Source organism: Lonchura striata, chromosome 24 (genome assembly GCF_050655825.1).
Source record: "Lonchura striata isolate lonStrDom1 chromosome 24, ASM5065582v1, whole genome shotgun sequence".
Taxonomy (NCBI): domain Eukaryota; kingdom Metazoa; phylum Chordata; class Aves; order Passeriformes; family Estrildidae; genus Lonchura; species Lonchura striata.
In genome coordinates this window covers 4,016,823-4,033,301 of record NC_140726.1, presented here as the reverse complement: position 1 = coordinate 4,033,301, position 16,479 = coordinate 4,016,823, and the positions used below count along the sequence as shown (strand labels likewise).

Here is a 16,479-nt window from a genome sequence, read left to right as displayed (position 1 = left end):
ACAGCCACAGCCTTCCCAGGACACCTTCTTCAGAGATGTTCCCAGTTCTGGCTCTGCCTGGCTGCACACACGAGGAGCAGGATCTTGTCAGAGAGTTTGGTTCACCTCCTGGAAAAGCAGAGCCGTCCATGCAGGACCTGGGAGAGGGATGTCTCTGCCAGGAGACGTGTGCAGCTTTTCCCCCCTGGAGCAATTCCTGTTCCAGCACTCGGGCATGGATGTCTCCCAGGCTGCTATCAGCAGGCAGAGGGGCTGAGATCTTTCCCTGGAAGTTTGCAGCTCCAGGGCTGAATTTCAGCATGTCCTGACAATCTGGTTGGGTTTGAGCAGGGGAAGCTTTTCCACAGGCTTTCCCACCTTTGCTCTTTGTTCCAGCCCAGCTGGGGCTCTAAATGAGCTCCTGTCTGCAGGTTTGAGTGTTCTTACAGTGCCAGGTACCTCACCTGGCTTCCAGCTCAGAAATTACTTGTTCCCTTGATCTCTTGAGGCCAAACTCTTGCAGCAAGGGACGAGAAAGGAGGATTGCTTCCTTCCCCACCAGCTGCCCATTTTCATACCAGGGATCTCCTATTTATTTCCTCATACATGCCTCTTTCCCTTCCCCAGTGGCTCTCACTTTAGCTTGCACAGCCACAGGAATGCACACGCTTTGACAGCTGAGAGTGAATTCAGACTGAATTTCTTTTTTCCCCTGTCCCCTTTGAGGCTGACTCGGGCAGCATCTTGAGACAGACGCCTCACATGAATAAAGCAGAAAGGGTTCCTTCATTCACTCGTCTGTGTGCTCGTAGAGGCTTCTCCTCTCAGATATGCCTCTGCAGTTAAGGTCACTGAGCCAAGGAAATGTGCTGTGAAATGCAGGAGACACATATTATTGTTCCCTATGGACAGGGGCTGCCGGTAGCAGCTGTATAATGCAGAAGGGCAAGTGCCAGAGCTCTTCTGCTCTCGTTTGCAGTAATTAGCAGTGATGAGATTAGCTCTGGGAGAGCCCTGATCTAAGAGAGCGAGCTGAGAGCAGAGCCTGCCAGGGAGCAGGGCAGGGTGCTGGGGGTGAGTGGCATTCAAAGCATCTGCCTTGGCAAGGGCAGGTGGCCAGAGGGGCCCTGGTGGCTCCGCTCCGTTTCTGGTGACCACAGGGAGCAGAGGCACCCTGTTCCACAGGGCAGGAAGAGCAGGACAGGACTGCCCTGCCTGCTGGGAATGTCTGGAGAGGCTGTGCTGGCAGCTGCAGTGCCCCACTCTGGAGAGGCCCTTTGCCTTACATAGCCTGAGATTGCAGCTTAAATACCTTAGCAGAGACCACCTTTCTCCCTAGATGTGCCATTCCTGCATTGCCTTGGGCCAGGTGCTTCCCTCCTGTGTCTGGGATTGCCCATGTGGAGCCCAACAGCTGGACAAAAGCCCCACTGATAAATCCCAGAGATGTCCCTTATTGGCAGCTCTGTTCCCAGTGCTGAGTCCAGCTCGGTTCTGTGGCCATTGCTGTTGTTAGCTGCCACTTTCCAAAGCTCTTCACTTCTCCAGCTGTGGGATGGACAGCCTTTTACAGGTGGGTGCTGAGGTCTGAGCCACAGAGGCGCTGCCTGGGGTGGAACTGCTGGGGGCTGGATGTTAAAAATGGAGAGGGGAGAGCTTGGACAACTCCCTGCTTCTGCTCAGGCCCCTGGCAGTAGACAGCAGCTTTATTGAGGTGGCCAGCACCCCAAAACCCACTCTTTCTCACAAGTTCTTAATAACGACTGATCAGGCCTATTACAACATGAATTATGTCTTGAATAGACCAAGGAAAACAGCCATAAGACTTAAACAGGTTGCTTACTCTACAGGAGAAACAAAGAAACACTACAAGTAGATAAACAATTCAGTGCATGGTGATAAAAAGGTGCCTCTATTACAGCTAGTGAAGAAATAGTGTCGATTAGGATCCAGTTTCTGATGGGGCATGCATAGGATCTCAGTTTCTGGAAGAGTAACCATGAAGATGCATCCAAGCTTCAAGAAGGAGCCCTACACATTTCCAGGCAGAGGGCAGGAGACTGCTGTCTCTGTCAAAATTTGTGTGGCTTCTACAGTTGTAAAAGCAGTGTGTTTTCAGTCAGGAATTCCTAGCTTGTCTCTCTACATCTCAGATGTTTATTGTCAGCTGGCAGTCTCACCTCCCTGGCACCAGAGATTACAGAATCACACTGATGAACCAGGTTGGAAAAGACTTTAAGATCATCAAGTCCTACCTATGACCCAACACCTCCTCATCAACTAAACCATGGCACCATGGCCACGTCCAGTCTTGTTTTAAACACATCCAGGGATGGTGACTCCACCACCTCCCTGGGAAGCCATTCCAGTGCACAATCACTCTTTCAGTGAAGAATTTCTTCCTGATACCAACCTATATTTCTCCTGGAGCAGCTTAAGGCTGTGTCCTGTCATTCTGTCAGTTCCTGGAGAAAGAACCCAACCCCACCTGAGCACAGCCACTTTTCAGGGAATTCAGAGAGTGACAAGGTCACCCCTGAGTCTCCTTTTCTCCAGGCTGAGCACCCCCAGCTCCCTCAGGGGTTCCTCACAGGGTTTGTGTTCCCAGCCCCTCTCCAGCCTCATTGCCTCCTCTGGATGTGCTCGAGTGTCCCAAGGTCCTTCCCAAAATGAGGGCCCAGAACTGGACACAGCAGTCACTGCTGGACATCTGTCCAGCCTGGGTTATCTCACCAGTTCCTGTGAGGGATAGTGTGGGAACCCAGAGCAGGAGGAATATCTCCCTGTCTGCCCTAGGGTGCTCTGACTCCCAGGAAAACACTGACTTTGACCCTCATTCATGGAGAAGGCCTCCAAAGCTCCAAAGTAAACTAGAGACCACGAAAGTGTGAAATAGATTGTAGAGATTGTAGAGTAGAGTGGTTTAATATGTCACATAGATAAAGAATTTAGGGTTTGGGATTTTTAGCATATTGTAGATGGATACAAGATGGAGGGTACAGGGTGTTGTCTCAAGTTCCTTTCTTCTCTCTTCTTCCTTCTTCTTAAGTTTATGTAGTATCTTATAATTGGGCAGAAAAATCTGCATTGTGAGTCTTTAAAGGTCAGTTATGTCAGAAAGAGAAATAATCAAAGTGTCACTTCTTAATTAAGTAGTTTAGTTTTTGATTAGACTTAAAAGGCCTTGCAAGACAAAGTTATTAGCCATTTTTATTTTCCTGCACGCAAGGTCTGGGTACAGACAATTTACTGAAGTTATAATAAGATAACAATAAAACAAGAACCTAAAGACCAAAAAAGTCCTGTGTGTCTGCTTTTCCTAACAAAGAGCTGCTTCAAGAGGGTTTCCCCCTGTCAGGGGAGCCCTCAGGGAGTTGCCCAGCATGGAGCCCCAAACTCAAAGGAGGGAATGTCCAGAGCTGTGCACCAGCTGATGGACAGAGCAGAAAGGTAGGAAAGCTTTCCATGGTAGAGGGGCACATCCTGCCACAATGGAGCACAGGTTGTTGGCTCCAGCTGCAGCTCAGGACTGTTGGATCCCAGCTTGATGCCTTTTCCAGGCTTACCTAAAAACAGAGGCCGAACAAGATTAAGGGAATAAAAGTGGATATATTTAATGAGGGGCCTTCAGCTGCATTAAGGGCAGATGAAGCCTCCCCAAGGGGCTACACCCAAAATGGATGATGGTCGTGGGGTTTTCATACAGATATAAGTTTGGTCTTATTTACATATCAGGGGTTAATCCTCTAATTACAGCTTTAGGCAATGAAGTAATTTACCCCCAGTTTGCTGCCCCCTAACTCACTTTTTGTTCATGCTGACCCAGTGAGGTGTCCTTGAGTTTCAGGCCTAGAGGAATTGTTTTGTCTGACCAAAATGTGAAAACAGCAGCCAACCCTCCATATGGAGTTTGGAGCAATACACCAAAGCAGTACAGGATGTAAAAAGTATATGAAAAATATAAAAGCTAAAATCCTAAGGTGTCAGGTGAGGTGGTTGTGCCAGGGGGTGGTGGCAACCATAGGTAGGATCAGTGTGTGTCTGTGTGTGGAGACAGATGGGCATGCCAGGCCTCTCCCTTGGAGAGATGTCCCTTGAATGAGCTGTGATAAGATCATCTCAACCCTCCTGGATTGAGAAATCCTCCTTGGTCATGGTGAGTTCTTAGCTTGCTTTGGGGTTCCATGTAGATTCTTTGTAACCCATTGGGTTTTCCCCCTTTGTACCACCCTTGATTTTCCACATAAAAACCCCAATTTCTGCCCAGGGATGGAGGTGTCAAAGGGAGGTAATGGAAGGTAGAGATGGAAATTTCAGTTTAGCATGGAGCTGCTGTTCCTGGCCTCCTTCACAGGGCACTGGAATAAAGGCTAGCTCTGTGGAACTGCTACACGGCGCTCCTGTCTCTGTCCCTGTGGCCTGGGGACACCTCACAAGGCAGGGCTGAAATCCCTGCTCAGAGCTGAGCTGCCTGCCCCTGGCTGATACTGAAATCAGTGCCCAGAGCTGAGCTGCCTGCCTGTTTCTGATGCTGAAATCAGTGCTCAGAGCTGAGCTGCCTGTTCCTTTCTGATGCTGAAATCAGTGCTCAGAGCTGAGCTGGTGGCTCTTGCTGATGCTGAAATCAATGCTCAGAGCTGAGCTGCTCCTTTCTGATGCTGAAATCAGTGCTCAGAGCTGAGTTGCCTGCCTGTTTCTGATGCTGAAATCACTGCCCAGAGCTGAGCTGCCTGCCTGTTTCTGATGCTGAAATCAGTGCCCAGAGCTGAGCCGCCTGCTCCTTTCTGATGCTGAAATCAATGCTCAGAGCTGAGCTGCCTGTCCCTGGCTGATGCTGAAATCAGTGCTCAGAGCTGAGCTGCCCCGTTTCTGATGCTGAAATCAATGCTCAGAGCTGAGCTGCCTGCTCCTTTCTGATGCTGAAATCAGTGCTCAGAGCTGAGCTGCCCCGTTTCTGATGCTGAAATCAGTGCCCAGAGCTGAGCTGCCTGTCCCTGGCTGAGGTTACCAGCTGAAGGACTGCCTGAACCCCCGGACAGTTTCTCCTGCGGGATGTCTCGCGGGAAGGCCGCGGTGCCGGCCAGCCCCCGGGCCGCTAACGCTGTGTGTGCTCGCCCGCAGATGCGCAGCACCAGGAAGGTGTCGGTGTGGCCCGTGGCCTTCGTGGGCGGCCTGCGCTACGAGTCGCCCAAGGTGAACGCGGCGGGGAAGGTGTACGGCTGGAAAACCGTGTTTGACCCGCACCGCCCCTTCGCCATCGACATGGCCGGCTTCGCCGTCAACCTCCGGCTGATCCTGCAGCGCTCCCAGGCCTACTTCAAACTGCGCGGGGTCAAGGGCGGCTACCAGGAGAGCAGCCTGCTCCGTGAGCTCGTCACCCTCAACGACCTCGAGCCCAAGGCTGCCAACTGCACTAAGGTACGCGCTTGTGCCGGGGTGCTGAGGAGCCAGAGCGGGGAGAAAATTCAGTTTTCCCCATCATTCCGTCGCTTCAGAGAATCGCAGAACAGCCCGAGCTAAAAGGGACCCACAAGGATGATCCAGTCCAGCTCCTGTCCCAGCAATCCCACCCCGAGCATCGCTGGGAGTGGTGTTCAAACCCTCCGGAGCTCTGGCAGATTTGGGCCGTGCTCATTCCCTGGGGAGCCTGGGCAGTGCCCAGCACCCTCTGGGGGAATAACTTTCCCTAAATCCAACCTAAACCTCCCCTGGCATGGCTCCAGCCGTTCCCTGCATCCTCAACAGAAGGAAAAGGGATCAGTGCTTGTCTGTCTGCCCCTCATGCAGAGACTGCAGGTGGCTGTGAGCCTCCCCTCAGCCTCCTCTTCTCCAGGCTGCTCCTCTGAGTTTGGAGGGAGAACACACCTCCAAACACACACCTCCAGGAGCACGCACACACGGAACCTGGGAATGAGGCATTATGCACTAAAACGTGTGCAGGGCACTTAATCTCTTTCAGCTGCATGCTGCCAGTAGTTGCATAAACCTTGAAATAGTCTTCTCTCCCCTGTACCCGTTCTTCTTTCTTACATTACCCCTAAAAAATATTATTTTCAAGGTAGGCTTTCCTGTGGCCTGGCTGATCCTGGAGCAGGGAGTTCCAGGGGTGAAATGTCAGTTATCTAATGTGAATTCCTGAGTTGGGGTTTGAGGGCTGTCATACACTGAGGTTTGCTCTGTGGGCTGTGTGAGCTGTAATAACCCAGGAGCAGCAGCCACAGCCTTTGGCTGCAGGGAAGGGCTGCTCACACAACCTCTGCCTTGCTGCCAAGTTGTCTTCTCCCTCCTGACATCTGTGCTGCAGGTGCCCACAAAAACCTGGATCTTTCTGTGTCAGAGATAATACAGAAATGTTGCAGTGCCTGGGATATTGCCGTGAGCTCCAGGAGGCTTCCAGGAAGCTCCATTTGGGGGGATTTTGCTGCTGTCAGATGACTGATCAATGCTGCCTGCACACATTGCTGGGTCAGGAAGCAGGACCCCGGGTGCTAAATAACACAGAAATCAGGGATGGTTCTTCTGAAAACTTCTCAGTCTGAGATGAGAGATGAATCTGTCTGGGCTGACAGGGAGCGTGGGAGACACCATGAGACAAAGCTGGTTAGAGTGACAGGCATCAATCACAGCCCATCAGCCACAGAGGTGCTGCCAAGAGCTTTGAAGCTTTTTGAGAGGGTTCCCTAAATACTGGAGGTGTGCTGGGGGTCCCTCTGAGATCAGAGACCCCCCTGTAGAACTCTCACACCTTCATCTTTTATAAACATCAGACAGACTGATTTAGAGAGTCTTTATTGCTTAATTACCCCAACAGAATTGTTCTTTTATTGCAAATAAGTTGTTAATGCAAACAGCCTCAGTATTGGATCCAGATCTCCATCTTTTTTGGGATAGGAAAGAAAATATGACTAATACCCTTTGCCTGATTTCCATGTGCACTGCTCCAAAGCCACAGAAAAAAAACAGGAATCTGAACATTCAGCAGTGCTTTCACAATGAATCCAGGAATGAGGAGGAGGCACTGAGGGGAAGGAGCAAGTCTGGGTTTTATCTGATACCTGCTGTGCCACTCTGAATCCAAATTCTGTGCTTTTGGCTGCTCAACCCCAGGACAAATAACCCAACCAGACTCCCAAGAGTGGGGGAAGGCTTTGGATTAAGATTAGATTCCTGTTCCTGGGCACTGTGTGGAAATCAATGTGTTTCCAACAGGCAGGAGAGATTCAGGCTGCTTTGACTCTGTGCACAGAAGATCAGGGGTGTTTACTCCGTGGCCAGTCACTCTTTGGTCCATTGTCCCTGCTGTAAATAAAACCCTGCTGGAAGGAAGCTGTGCTGAAAGGCTGGGGTGGGGAATGATGGCCCTGGAGGAAGGAGAGGAAGGAAAATGTTGTTTCCAGGCAGGAGGAAACAAAGGGTGCTGGACCAGGCAGGGCTGGGACACAGGTCTGGGATGGGGAGGAAGCAGTGGGGATTGTTGGAATCTATGGTATTGATGGTTCTGAGATTGTAGAAAGTCTCTGTCTGTCAGCCCCTCTGCCAAAGCAGAAGCCATAATTGGTCTGTGCTGGTTTCCAGGTTGTTTATTCTGTTGATCTCTCACATGTTCTGCTGCCCTGCCCAGCTCTGTCCTGCAGGGCAGCGTGTGGGGCTCTGCCCTCAGTGGGATGTGACAAACATTCAATACCAGAAACTCCCTGGGCTGCATTTACAAGAACGTGCCAATATCTGTCACCTACGTTGGACAGTGTGTCCCCAGCCTGAACCAACAGAAAAATGCCAACACCACAGTGAGACATGGAGGGCATGAAGAAGGAGAAAAAGGACAAGGCACACCCAATTTCCTCCAGCTTGTCCCCTTTGGACCCCTCATCTAGAATCATAAAATTTTACTTTTGCATCTATGCCACACTTAACTATTGCTCATATCAAACACTCAGAGCTGGTAATTGATCCTGTAAGATTGAAAACTCTTTTCCATGGCCAGAGATCACAGCCAGTGTCTCTGGGGGCTCTGTCCAGGGGGTTCCTGACCCCTGGCAGGGTCCCAGGCCTGCCAGGGCAGCCAGAGGGAAGCCCTGGATTCCCACAGCGATTGCTGCCCAGCATCAGAAGCAGACTGAGTTCTTGGCTGGGCTGGGGAGAGCTCACAAGGGTCCTTGTTGTGAGCTGAATGCTGTCTGCTCCTGGCAGCTCCGAGTGCAGCTTTGCAGGTTGGGCTCTGCCTTTCTGCTTCAGCTGGGCCAGCAGCCTCCATTTCCCTGGAAATTCCATTTTTGCTTTTTGTACCAGGAGAAGAGTGTGGGCCAGCAGCAGAGAAGGTCCAAAGCCAGCTGTGGTCTGGGGTCCTGCGAGCCCGAGATCAAAGCACAGGCTCCTCTCCCTCCCCTGTGCTCCCAGCACTTGTCATGCTCTGCCTCTGTTAAACATAACCACACACCTGCTTTGCAGGGAGATTTACATTAAAAATTATGATGTGCTTAGACAGAGTCATTAAGGAGGGATCAGAGGAATGTGTAAGATAAGCACAGACATCTGTTCTCCAAAAATGCTGCCTTCCCTGTGTGCACTGCTGGTGCTGGAAATACTGATCAGAATTCAGCCCACAAACACACACTCCTGCAGAAAGCTGAAGTTTAGGCCAGAGATCACATATCATGCTTATTTTCTTGGATTTGGGAGCTGCCCAAAATGAAGGAGAAAGTAAAGGAAATTGATATTCGTTTCTGAGGAGAAAGTTATCCCTCCTTATGAGGAGGGAAGGATTGGTTTATCCTAGACCTGGAAGGAAACGGCTCTGCAAAGGTTCTCTGTATTTGGAGTTCTGCTCTTTGTGCATTTCCCCACACCCCCAAATCAAACCATCTCTCTTCAGTCTTCAGGAGAGAGGTCTGAGATTTGGCAGTCCTGTCAGGCTGATGGAAAGGGGGGACATTCTGCTCCCCATTTCCTGTGGACACCCAGGGGAACAATCTGCAGTGAGCTCAGCCAGGGAGGACTAAAGCAGAGAGAGGCCCATGGGCATCATTATGCCACAGCAGGGAACATTTCATTGTCAGGCTGGAGAACAGGGAGCAGAGCTGTCCTTTCAGCCTGGTGTCTTTTTTTCTCTCATTTTGTAGTTTCCATTTCAAACAACAATTCCTGAATCCCTCCTGGGAGGGTCTGTGTGCTGGAAACCCTGTGATCCCCTCCCAGAGCAGGTCGGACTCTTCTGTTTGCTTTTTCTTCTCCTCTTGGGAGCCAAGGAATTGTTCTGCTGTGGAGATGGAGCCTTGTGACCTCCTCAATCTGTTTTGAGTCCTGTGGCTCTGAATGTAAGGACTGTAAATGAGTGGAAGGGTTTTGCAGTAGTGTTTTTAAAGAGCAGTCCCTTGAGTGATCTATATGAAACCACTGCTCAGGAAAAGTCAGATATTTGGTCTCCCTCACTGTCTGGTCCCTTGTGAGAGAGCCAAAGCTTCTCTGAGGCATAAAACACACTGCTTGTTGAAAAAAAAACAAGCACTGGCTGAAAGGAAAAGCAAATGTTTCTGTAGTAAATGGTGATCTACCTCCCACGTTAAGGAGCACAGCATGAAAAATGGTAAAAGCTGCTGTATCAAACTGCAAACTCTAAAAATGGTCTGTTTTAGCCCATTTAATCTGCTCTTTTTTGGCATTTGGCTTTAAGAGAGCAGAGTGGGATCCAGCTGAAGGAGAGCACTGGTGATGTGTAGTTGTCCTCTGCTGGTGGAGTGTGTGCTCGGAGCTGCTGAAGTGTGAGCGAGCCCCTGGGCCATAGCAGGGCTGAGTGGAGGGCCAGCAGCGCAAAGGGCTCTCACCAGCTCTCTCTGCAAAGGAGAATTGGCTACAGGATTTCTTCAGCACCTGGTTTATCCTTTCCCCATCCTTGCAGAGCCCTGAGAGCTCTCGTGAGCCCTGCTGGGTTTTGCTTTTTCCAGGGCAAGCAGCGCAGAAATCGCAGCAGCGTCGCTGCCGTGGGGGGAGCAGGGCTGGAATCAAGGGTGACTCTGATGAGCAGGCTCTGAATGCTTGTGGGGGATGATGAAATGGATTTTTGGACCCACTCCAGCCAGCAGTTGGTCTCTACTGCTTCAGTATTAGCAGAGATTTAAGCTCCACGCAGGAGGTGACTGCTCACATCAGAGACGAATTTGGTCAAACAAGTTCCTTGGGAAGGGGGGGGAAGGTGCTCTGCTTGAACCTGGAGGGTTTGAAAGGTGCTTTGTTCATCCTGCAGAAGCAGAACGTGGCCTGGTTTTTCAGGGAGGCAGGCACTGGGTGGAAGAGGTTTGCAGGATTCGGTGAGCAGGGGATTGTCATGGCAACCAGAGGGAAACCCCACCAGGTGGGAAACTGTGGGAACCCAGGGCTTCCCTCTGGCTGCCCTGGGACCCTGGCAGGGACAGGAACCCCCCTGGACAGAGCCCCCAGAGACACTGGCTGTGATCTCTGCCCATGGAAAAGAGTTTTCAATCTTACAGCATGAATTACAGGCTCTGAGTGTTTGATATGAGTAATAATTAAGTGTGGCACGGATGCAAAAGTAAAATTTTAGGATTCTAGATAAGGGGTCCAAAGGGGACAAGATGGAGGAAATTGGGTGTGCCTTGTCCTTTTTCTCCTTCTTCATGCCCTCCATGTCTCACTGTGGTGTTGGCATTTTTCTGTTGGTTCAGGCTGGGGACACACTGTCCAACGTAGGTGACAGATATTGGCACGTTCTTGTAAATGCAGCCCAGGGAGTTTCTGGTATTGAATGTTTGTCACATCCCACTGAGGGCAGAGCCCCACACGCTGCCCTGCAGGACAGAGCTGGGCAGGGCAGCAGAACATGTGAGAGATAAACAGAATAAACAACCTGGAAACCAGCACAGACCAATTATGGCTTCTGCTTTGGCAGTGGGGCTGACAGACAGAGACTTTCTACAATCTGGAATCATCAATACCTCAGATTCTGACAGGAAACAGCCAGGCACAGGTGAGGGGAAGCAGGAAACCCGTTCAGAGAGGATAAAGCTGCTCCCAGCAATCCTGCTTCGAGGAGGAAAGCAATGAGTATAATTGAGTGTTTTAAGCAGCTTCCAGAACTCTCTGAGCACAGCTAGTAGAAACAATTTCCTATAACAGCCCCTCTGAAATACTCAGCCACCTCAGATTTTGCCAATTCTCCTCCACAGATGTGGATGTCTGTGCAACTTTGCTGCCAAGACAGAGGGAAACCTTTTAGGAGAGGCTGCAGTTCTGTTTTCAGCAAGTTTGGGAGGGGTTTTAATACCTGGTACAGAATAGGGGGTGCCTCTTTGGGCCCAGCATTCCAAGGGGATTGGGGAGGGAGTTTTTGGGGGGGATCCAGAGGGGAATGCTGGGTTTTGAGAGGGTGTGTGCAGCCTGGAGCCCGTGGGAGGAAGGGAGGATTCTGGAAGGACTCAGCAGTGAGTCCTTCCCTGCTCAGCGACACTCCTGCAGCTCTTCAGGCTCTGGAAAGGATTTAAAAGTGAAAAGAGAAGTGGTGCTGAGGTTAGGGGGAGCCTGATGCCTGCTCCCCAGTCAGGGATTTTCAGGGATGGGATGAAGAATTCAGGTTATATTTCCCCAGCCAAAAGCAGGGGTGGTGATGGGAAGAGCTGATGATGCCTCTGCCCTCCCAACATCACCTGAATGTCAGGAATTTGCATTTCCCCTCCCGAGGGTGTAAGGTGGTAACCAAGGAGCAGTGAGGAGCTGTGGGGAGGCAGGGATGTGATCCCAGGCTGGGAGAGAGCTGCCTTACCCCACTGGAAGGCTGATGAGCCTTTGGAGGGAGGATAACTACATGGAAGGAGCAGGTTAATGCCCCACGACAGCACGCTGTAAAACGGGTGATTTCTGTGCACTGTGCATTCCGCAGAGCAGCAGCTCTGCCTAAATGAAGGTTTATGCAAAGCCCCTCTCAGCAGTGGATGCACCATTAGGCTCCAGGGTGGCTGGTTAAATTGCACTATTGATTTAATGAGCAGGAATATTCCTTAGTGCACTGGAGAGGTGCAGCTGATGACTTCTGCTGCCTTCTTCAGATTTTAGTCTGGCACACAAGGACAGAGAAGCCTGTGCTGGTGAACGAGGGCAAGAAAGGATTCACAGATCCCAACGTGGAAATCTGACTGTGCATGGCTGAGCAGAGACCAACACCAGGTAAGAGCAGTGTTCCTAACAGCAGTGAGCAGCTACACAGAGGCAGGGGAAAGAAAAGCTCTTTTAAATGTGCTTTTTCATTTCCATTTTTCATAACCCCAACTGTCTCTTACTGCTAAACTTCTCAAGACCATTCGTTAATCTCTCTTTCTTAATCAATTTTTAAGACAAAATACCTGCTGAGAGGTTGAGGGGAAGAAAAATGCAGGGGGTAGGAGTTTAGGCAGAAGTTGCACCATTAAGAAAAATCCTTGTGTAAACAAGGTTTTCTTATTAACTTTAATATAGCTAAAGCACAGGGGTGAAGGGTGTGGATTCACCTACCTACAAACATCTGAGGAGAGCTAAAGCAGTACCAGCAAAAAGATTTTTGGTCAGGCAGAAGTTTTCACTGAGGGAAATATTTAATTCAGGCCCACACTGAAGCCACAGAGAGGCAGTGACAAGTCTGGAAGGTGTGGATTAAAGCCCACCTGAGGTGTTTGTTCACCTGAGGAGAGCATGGGGTGTCTTTTCCAGTGGAAAGGAGGAAAGAACACACACAACACTGATGCTTGTCCATGCCCTGGGTGTTTCTGCAGTTGGTTTGCAGGAGTGAAGGACGAACTACTCACTTTTATCTGCAGCCTGTGCAGCTGCCCTTCATTGCTACGGGCAAAAAAATAAATGCACAAGTCCCTTTAGTGGAGTGTAGAACCAGGTGTGGAGGGACAGGAGGTTGCTGCTCTTGAGTGCTGAGAAGCAAGAGCAGGAAGGGGGTAGATTGCTCAGTAGTGGTGAATTTTGACCTGCAATGAGTTCCCTTATGCCCCATTCCCTGGGGGAAGAAGGATGGAGCCCTGTCTCTGCTCTGGGACTTTGGCAGGGCAGGGGGAGAGCCTGCCCAGCTTCTGTGTGCCAGGGAGAGGCTTTCAGAGGGGCTGCAGCTCTCAGCGCTGCCCCAGGGCTGCTCCCCCTGCCCAGGAGCAGTTTTGGGATCTGCAGTGGGGCACAGGGCTATGGGATGGTTCTGCAGTGGGGTACAGGGCTGTGGGATGGCTCTGCAGTGGGGCACAGGGCTGTGGGATGGCTCTGCAGTGGGGCACAGGGCTATGGAATGGCTCTGAAGCATGGCACAGGGCTGTGGGATGGCTCTGCAGTGGGGCACAGGGCTATGGGATGGCTCTGAAGCATGGCACAGGGCTGTGGGATGGTTCTGCAGTGGGGCACAGGGCTTTGGGATGGCTCTGCAGTGGGGCACAGGGCTATGGGATGGCTCTGAACCATGGCACAGGGTTTTGGGATGGCTCTGCAGTGGCACAGAGCTTTGGGATGGTTCTGCAGTGGGGCACAGGGCTGTGGGATGGCTCTGCAGTGGGGCACAGGGCTTTGGGATGGCTCTGCAGTGAACACAGGGTTTTGGGATGGCTCTGAAGCATGGCACAGGGCTGTGGGATGGTTCTGCAGTGGGGCACAGGGCTTTGGGATGGCTCTGCAGTGGGGCACAGGGCTGTGGGATGGCTCTGAAGCAATGCACAGGGCTGTGGGATGGCTCTGCAGTGGAGCACAGGGCTGTGGGATGGCTCTGCAGTGGAGCACAGGGTTTTGGGATGGCTCTGAAGCATGGCACAGGGCTGTGGGATGGCTCTGCAGTGGAGCACAGGGCTTTGGGATGGCTCTGCAGTGAACACAGGGTTTTGGGATGGCTCTGAAGCATGGCACAGGGCTGTGGGATGGCCCTGCAGTGGCACAGGGGTGATACCCACACTGCTTGTGTCCCTTGCAGAAGATTTCTTCGTGCACAGCCTGCAAGGTTCCTCTCCACAGCATCCACCCAGCCAGCCAGGCGGGAGCCAGGACCTCTGCTGACTCCCACGAGTTTTAGCCTTCCGAAAAGCCAAGCACCACTGCATCCATCAGCTCCCCGGATCCCCTGCCCTTCCTCCTGCACTCGGGGCACAGGCAGACGCTCCGGAGGTGGAGAACAAAGCACAGCAAGGCAGGACTGGCAGCTCCCGGCGCCGGGGCTCGTCTGGCGTGTGGCTGAGCGAGCAGGGGCTGTGTGCCAGCACCTGGGTGAGGCTGAGAGCCGTGGCACTGCCCCCGGGGACTGGTTTTGCTGAGAAACACGAACTTTGTGGCCATGTGGGAGACAGCCTGAGCAGCTCTCTGGCCGTGGAGGGGACAGCTGCCTTCCTAGATGGCACCTTAGCCCTTAATTTTAAACCTCCTTTAATCAGTGTTTGTTATGCTGCACAAGACAGGAAGGGTTTGGGGAGGGGGGAAAGCGAAGCAGGTTAGAACAAACCCTTTAAGCATCACTGTTCTCTGATTTCCTTCTCTTTTCCTTCCTCAGTTTCAGTCTGGGGGCACCCTGACATTCCTCTGTGGTCATGGAATCATGGAAGGGTTGAGGTGGAGGGGACTTTAGAGGTCCTCTGGTCCAAGCCCCTGCCATGGGTAGGGACACCTCCAGCTGGACCAGGTTGCTCCTGGCCTTGAATATTCCCAGGGATGGGGCATCCCCAACCTCTCTGGGCAATTTGTGCCAGTGTGACACCACCCTCATGGTAAAAAATGTCCTTATAGCTAACCTATCCTCTTTTAAACCACCAACCCTTGTCCCACCCCTGCTAAAAGGTTTGTCCCCATCTTTCTTAGAAGACCCCAGAGTGGGGTGGAGGGACAGGATCAGGCAGCTGCTGACCACCACCAGTTCACCACTGATCCTGGTTGGAGTCCAGCATGTGGATCTCTAAAAACACTAAAATAATGGGAAGTGGGGTTTAATGAGATTGTTGGGGCCATACACCATAATATTCGTCCAGATCTTGGTCCTGTTTGGCCCTAATTTGGTTCCTGTGAGCATTAGGTGTGGGATTTTCTGAAGGGTGCTCCTATTTAAAGGCAAATTCCCACTTTTAAAAATTAAAACTGCTTCAAACCAGGGATTAGATGCCAAGAGGTGATTTTAGTTCATTTCCCATTTGACTGGAGTGATCCTCCAGCCCCAGCCCCTTTTTCTGCTACTGCAGAGCTGGTGTGAAAAGCCACCCTGGAGCAGCTCCCAGTCTCCTGTGATGGAGAGCAGCACCCTTGGGCTCTGGGCTCTGTTTTGTCACCATCTGCTGGTGCTGCCACCACGGGTGACTCTGAGACTGCCAAACTGCTGAGATAAAAACCGAGGTACAACAGGCCCCTTCTCCCCAGCCAAAACCCCTAAATTCCCTCCCACTCCATAACTGTCAAACCTTTGTCACCACCCTCCCCAGCGCTGTCCCAATTCCTTCAAAGATTTTGAAGCACAATTTTACCTTTGAACTGAGGGAAAAAATGTAATCCTGCAATAGACTTGGTTATTTTTAGCCCTAACACATAGAACTATTAAAATGCTCTGGGTTTGATTGTTGGCTCATGGTGCAGAAGTCTCCCCTTGGACTAATGACATTGTGTATTTCCTGGTATTTCAAAGGAAATTATTTTTTGTAAGTTATTTTCTCCCACTGTATATCAGAACCGTTGGGGAAAAGTCTCATTCTTTAGTTCCCAGCCACAGAAGCCTTTACAAAAATGTTCCTTTTAGATGCAATGGCTGAAGCACTACTTGGAAAGAAAGTGTTGGATGCTGCTGGCTGCTCTATGGGAACAGGTATTGTTACCTTGGATTCAAACTCTGCACTCAAGTAGATTTATTCTGTTATTGTACTGGCCTTCCAAGCTCCCTTCAGTCTGCAAACCTTGCAGTGGAAAGAGACATTTTTCAAGGACTACCAAGTTTTCATAGCGTTGAAATAGTTTCCAACTGATGTCCTCTCCGAGCTGCATGTTTTGGTTCAGTGATCTGAATTCCAGTCCCTGCTGGGTTCCAACCTCCCCTCCTTGGAAGGAAACAACTTTCAGAAAAACGCAAAGGATGGAGTGCTGAGCACAGCCCTGCACATTTGCTCTGCCCACAGGAGCTCGGGCCCCTCCAGCTGTCCCAGAGCTGCTGTGGCCCTGGGGAGCAGAGACAGACCTGGCCAGGATGGAGTGTGTTCCAGCTGCACTGTCTGTTCTCAGTTTTAAACAAACTGTATTTAAATTTGTTAAATAAAATGATGGTTTCTAAGAGCCAGGATACCCTGCACCTCCCTCACAGACACAGTCTGGTGTTTCTCTCAGAGCCTCAGTGCTGGTACTGGCACGGAAAGCAGCGACTCCTTGGAGGTTCTGAAGGATTCACAGCTTGGGTTTGATCTCTCCCTCTCCCTAAGGAGGCTGCAGCTCCTCTGTGCCTGGAGCTGCTGAGTTAAAACAATGTCATGTTTACCTAAATCCCGAGTCTCCGTTTAGTGGGATAAAAAGAAA

General features: G+C 51.0%; 1 protein-coding gene across 7 annotated transcripts in view; it reads left to right on the top strand.

Annotated features, from left to right (window-relative positions):
- B3GAT1 (beta-1,3-glucuronyltransferase 1) overlaps window positions 1-16,242 on the top strand; it is a 44,117-nt gene extending 27,875 nt beyond the window's left edge. For all 7 annotated transcript variants that reach the window (XM_085560198.1, XM_021525823.4, XM_085560197.1 and 4 more), the window contains 3 exons: window positions 5,101-5,397; window positions 12,036-12,153; window positions 13,919-16,242. In XM_085560198.1, coding sequence (XP_085416324.1) covers window positions 5,101-5,397; window positions 12,036-12,122 — 384 coding nt within the window. In that variant the 3' untranslated portion in view covers window positions 12,123-12,153; window positions 13,919-16,242. The remainder of the gene's footprint in view (window positions 1-5,100; window positions 5,398-12,035; window positions 12,154-13,918) is intronic.
- The last annotated feature ends 237 nt before the right edge of the window (window positions 16,243-16,479 follow it).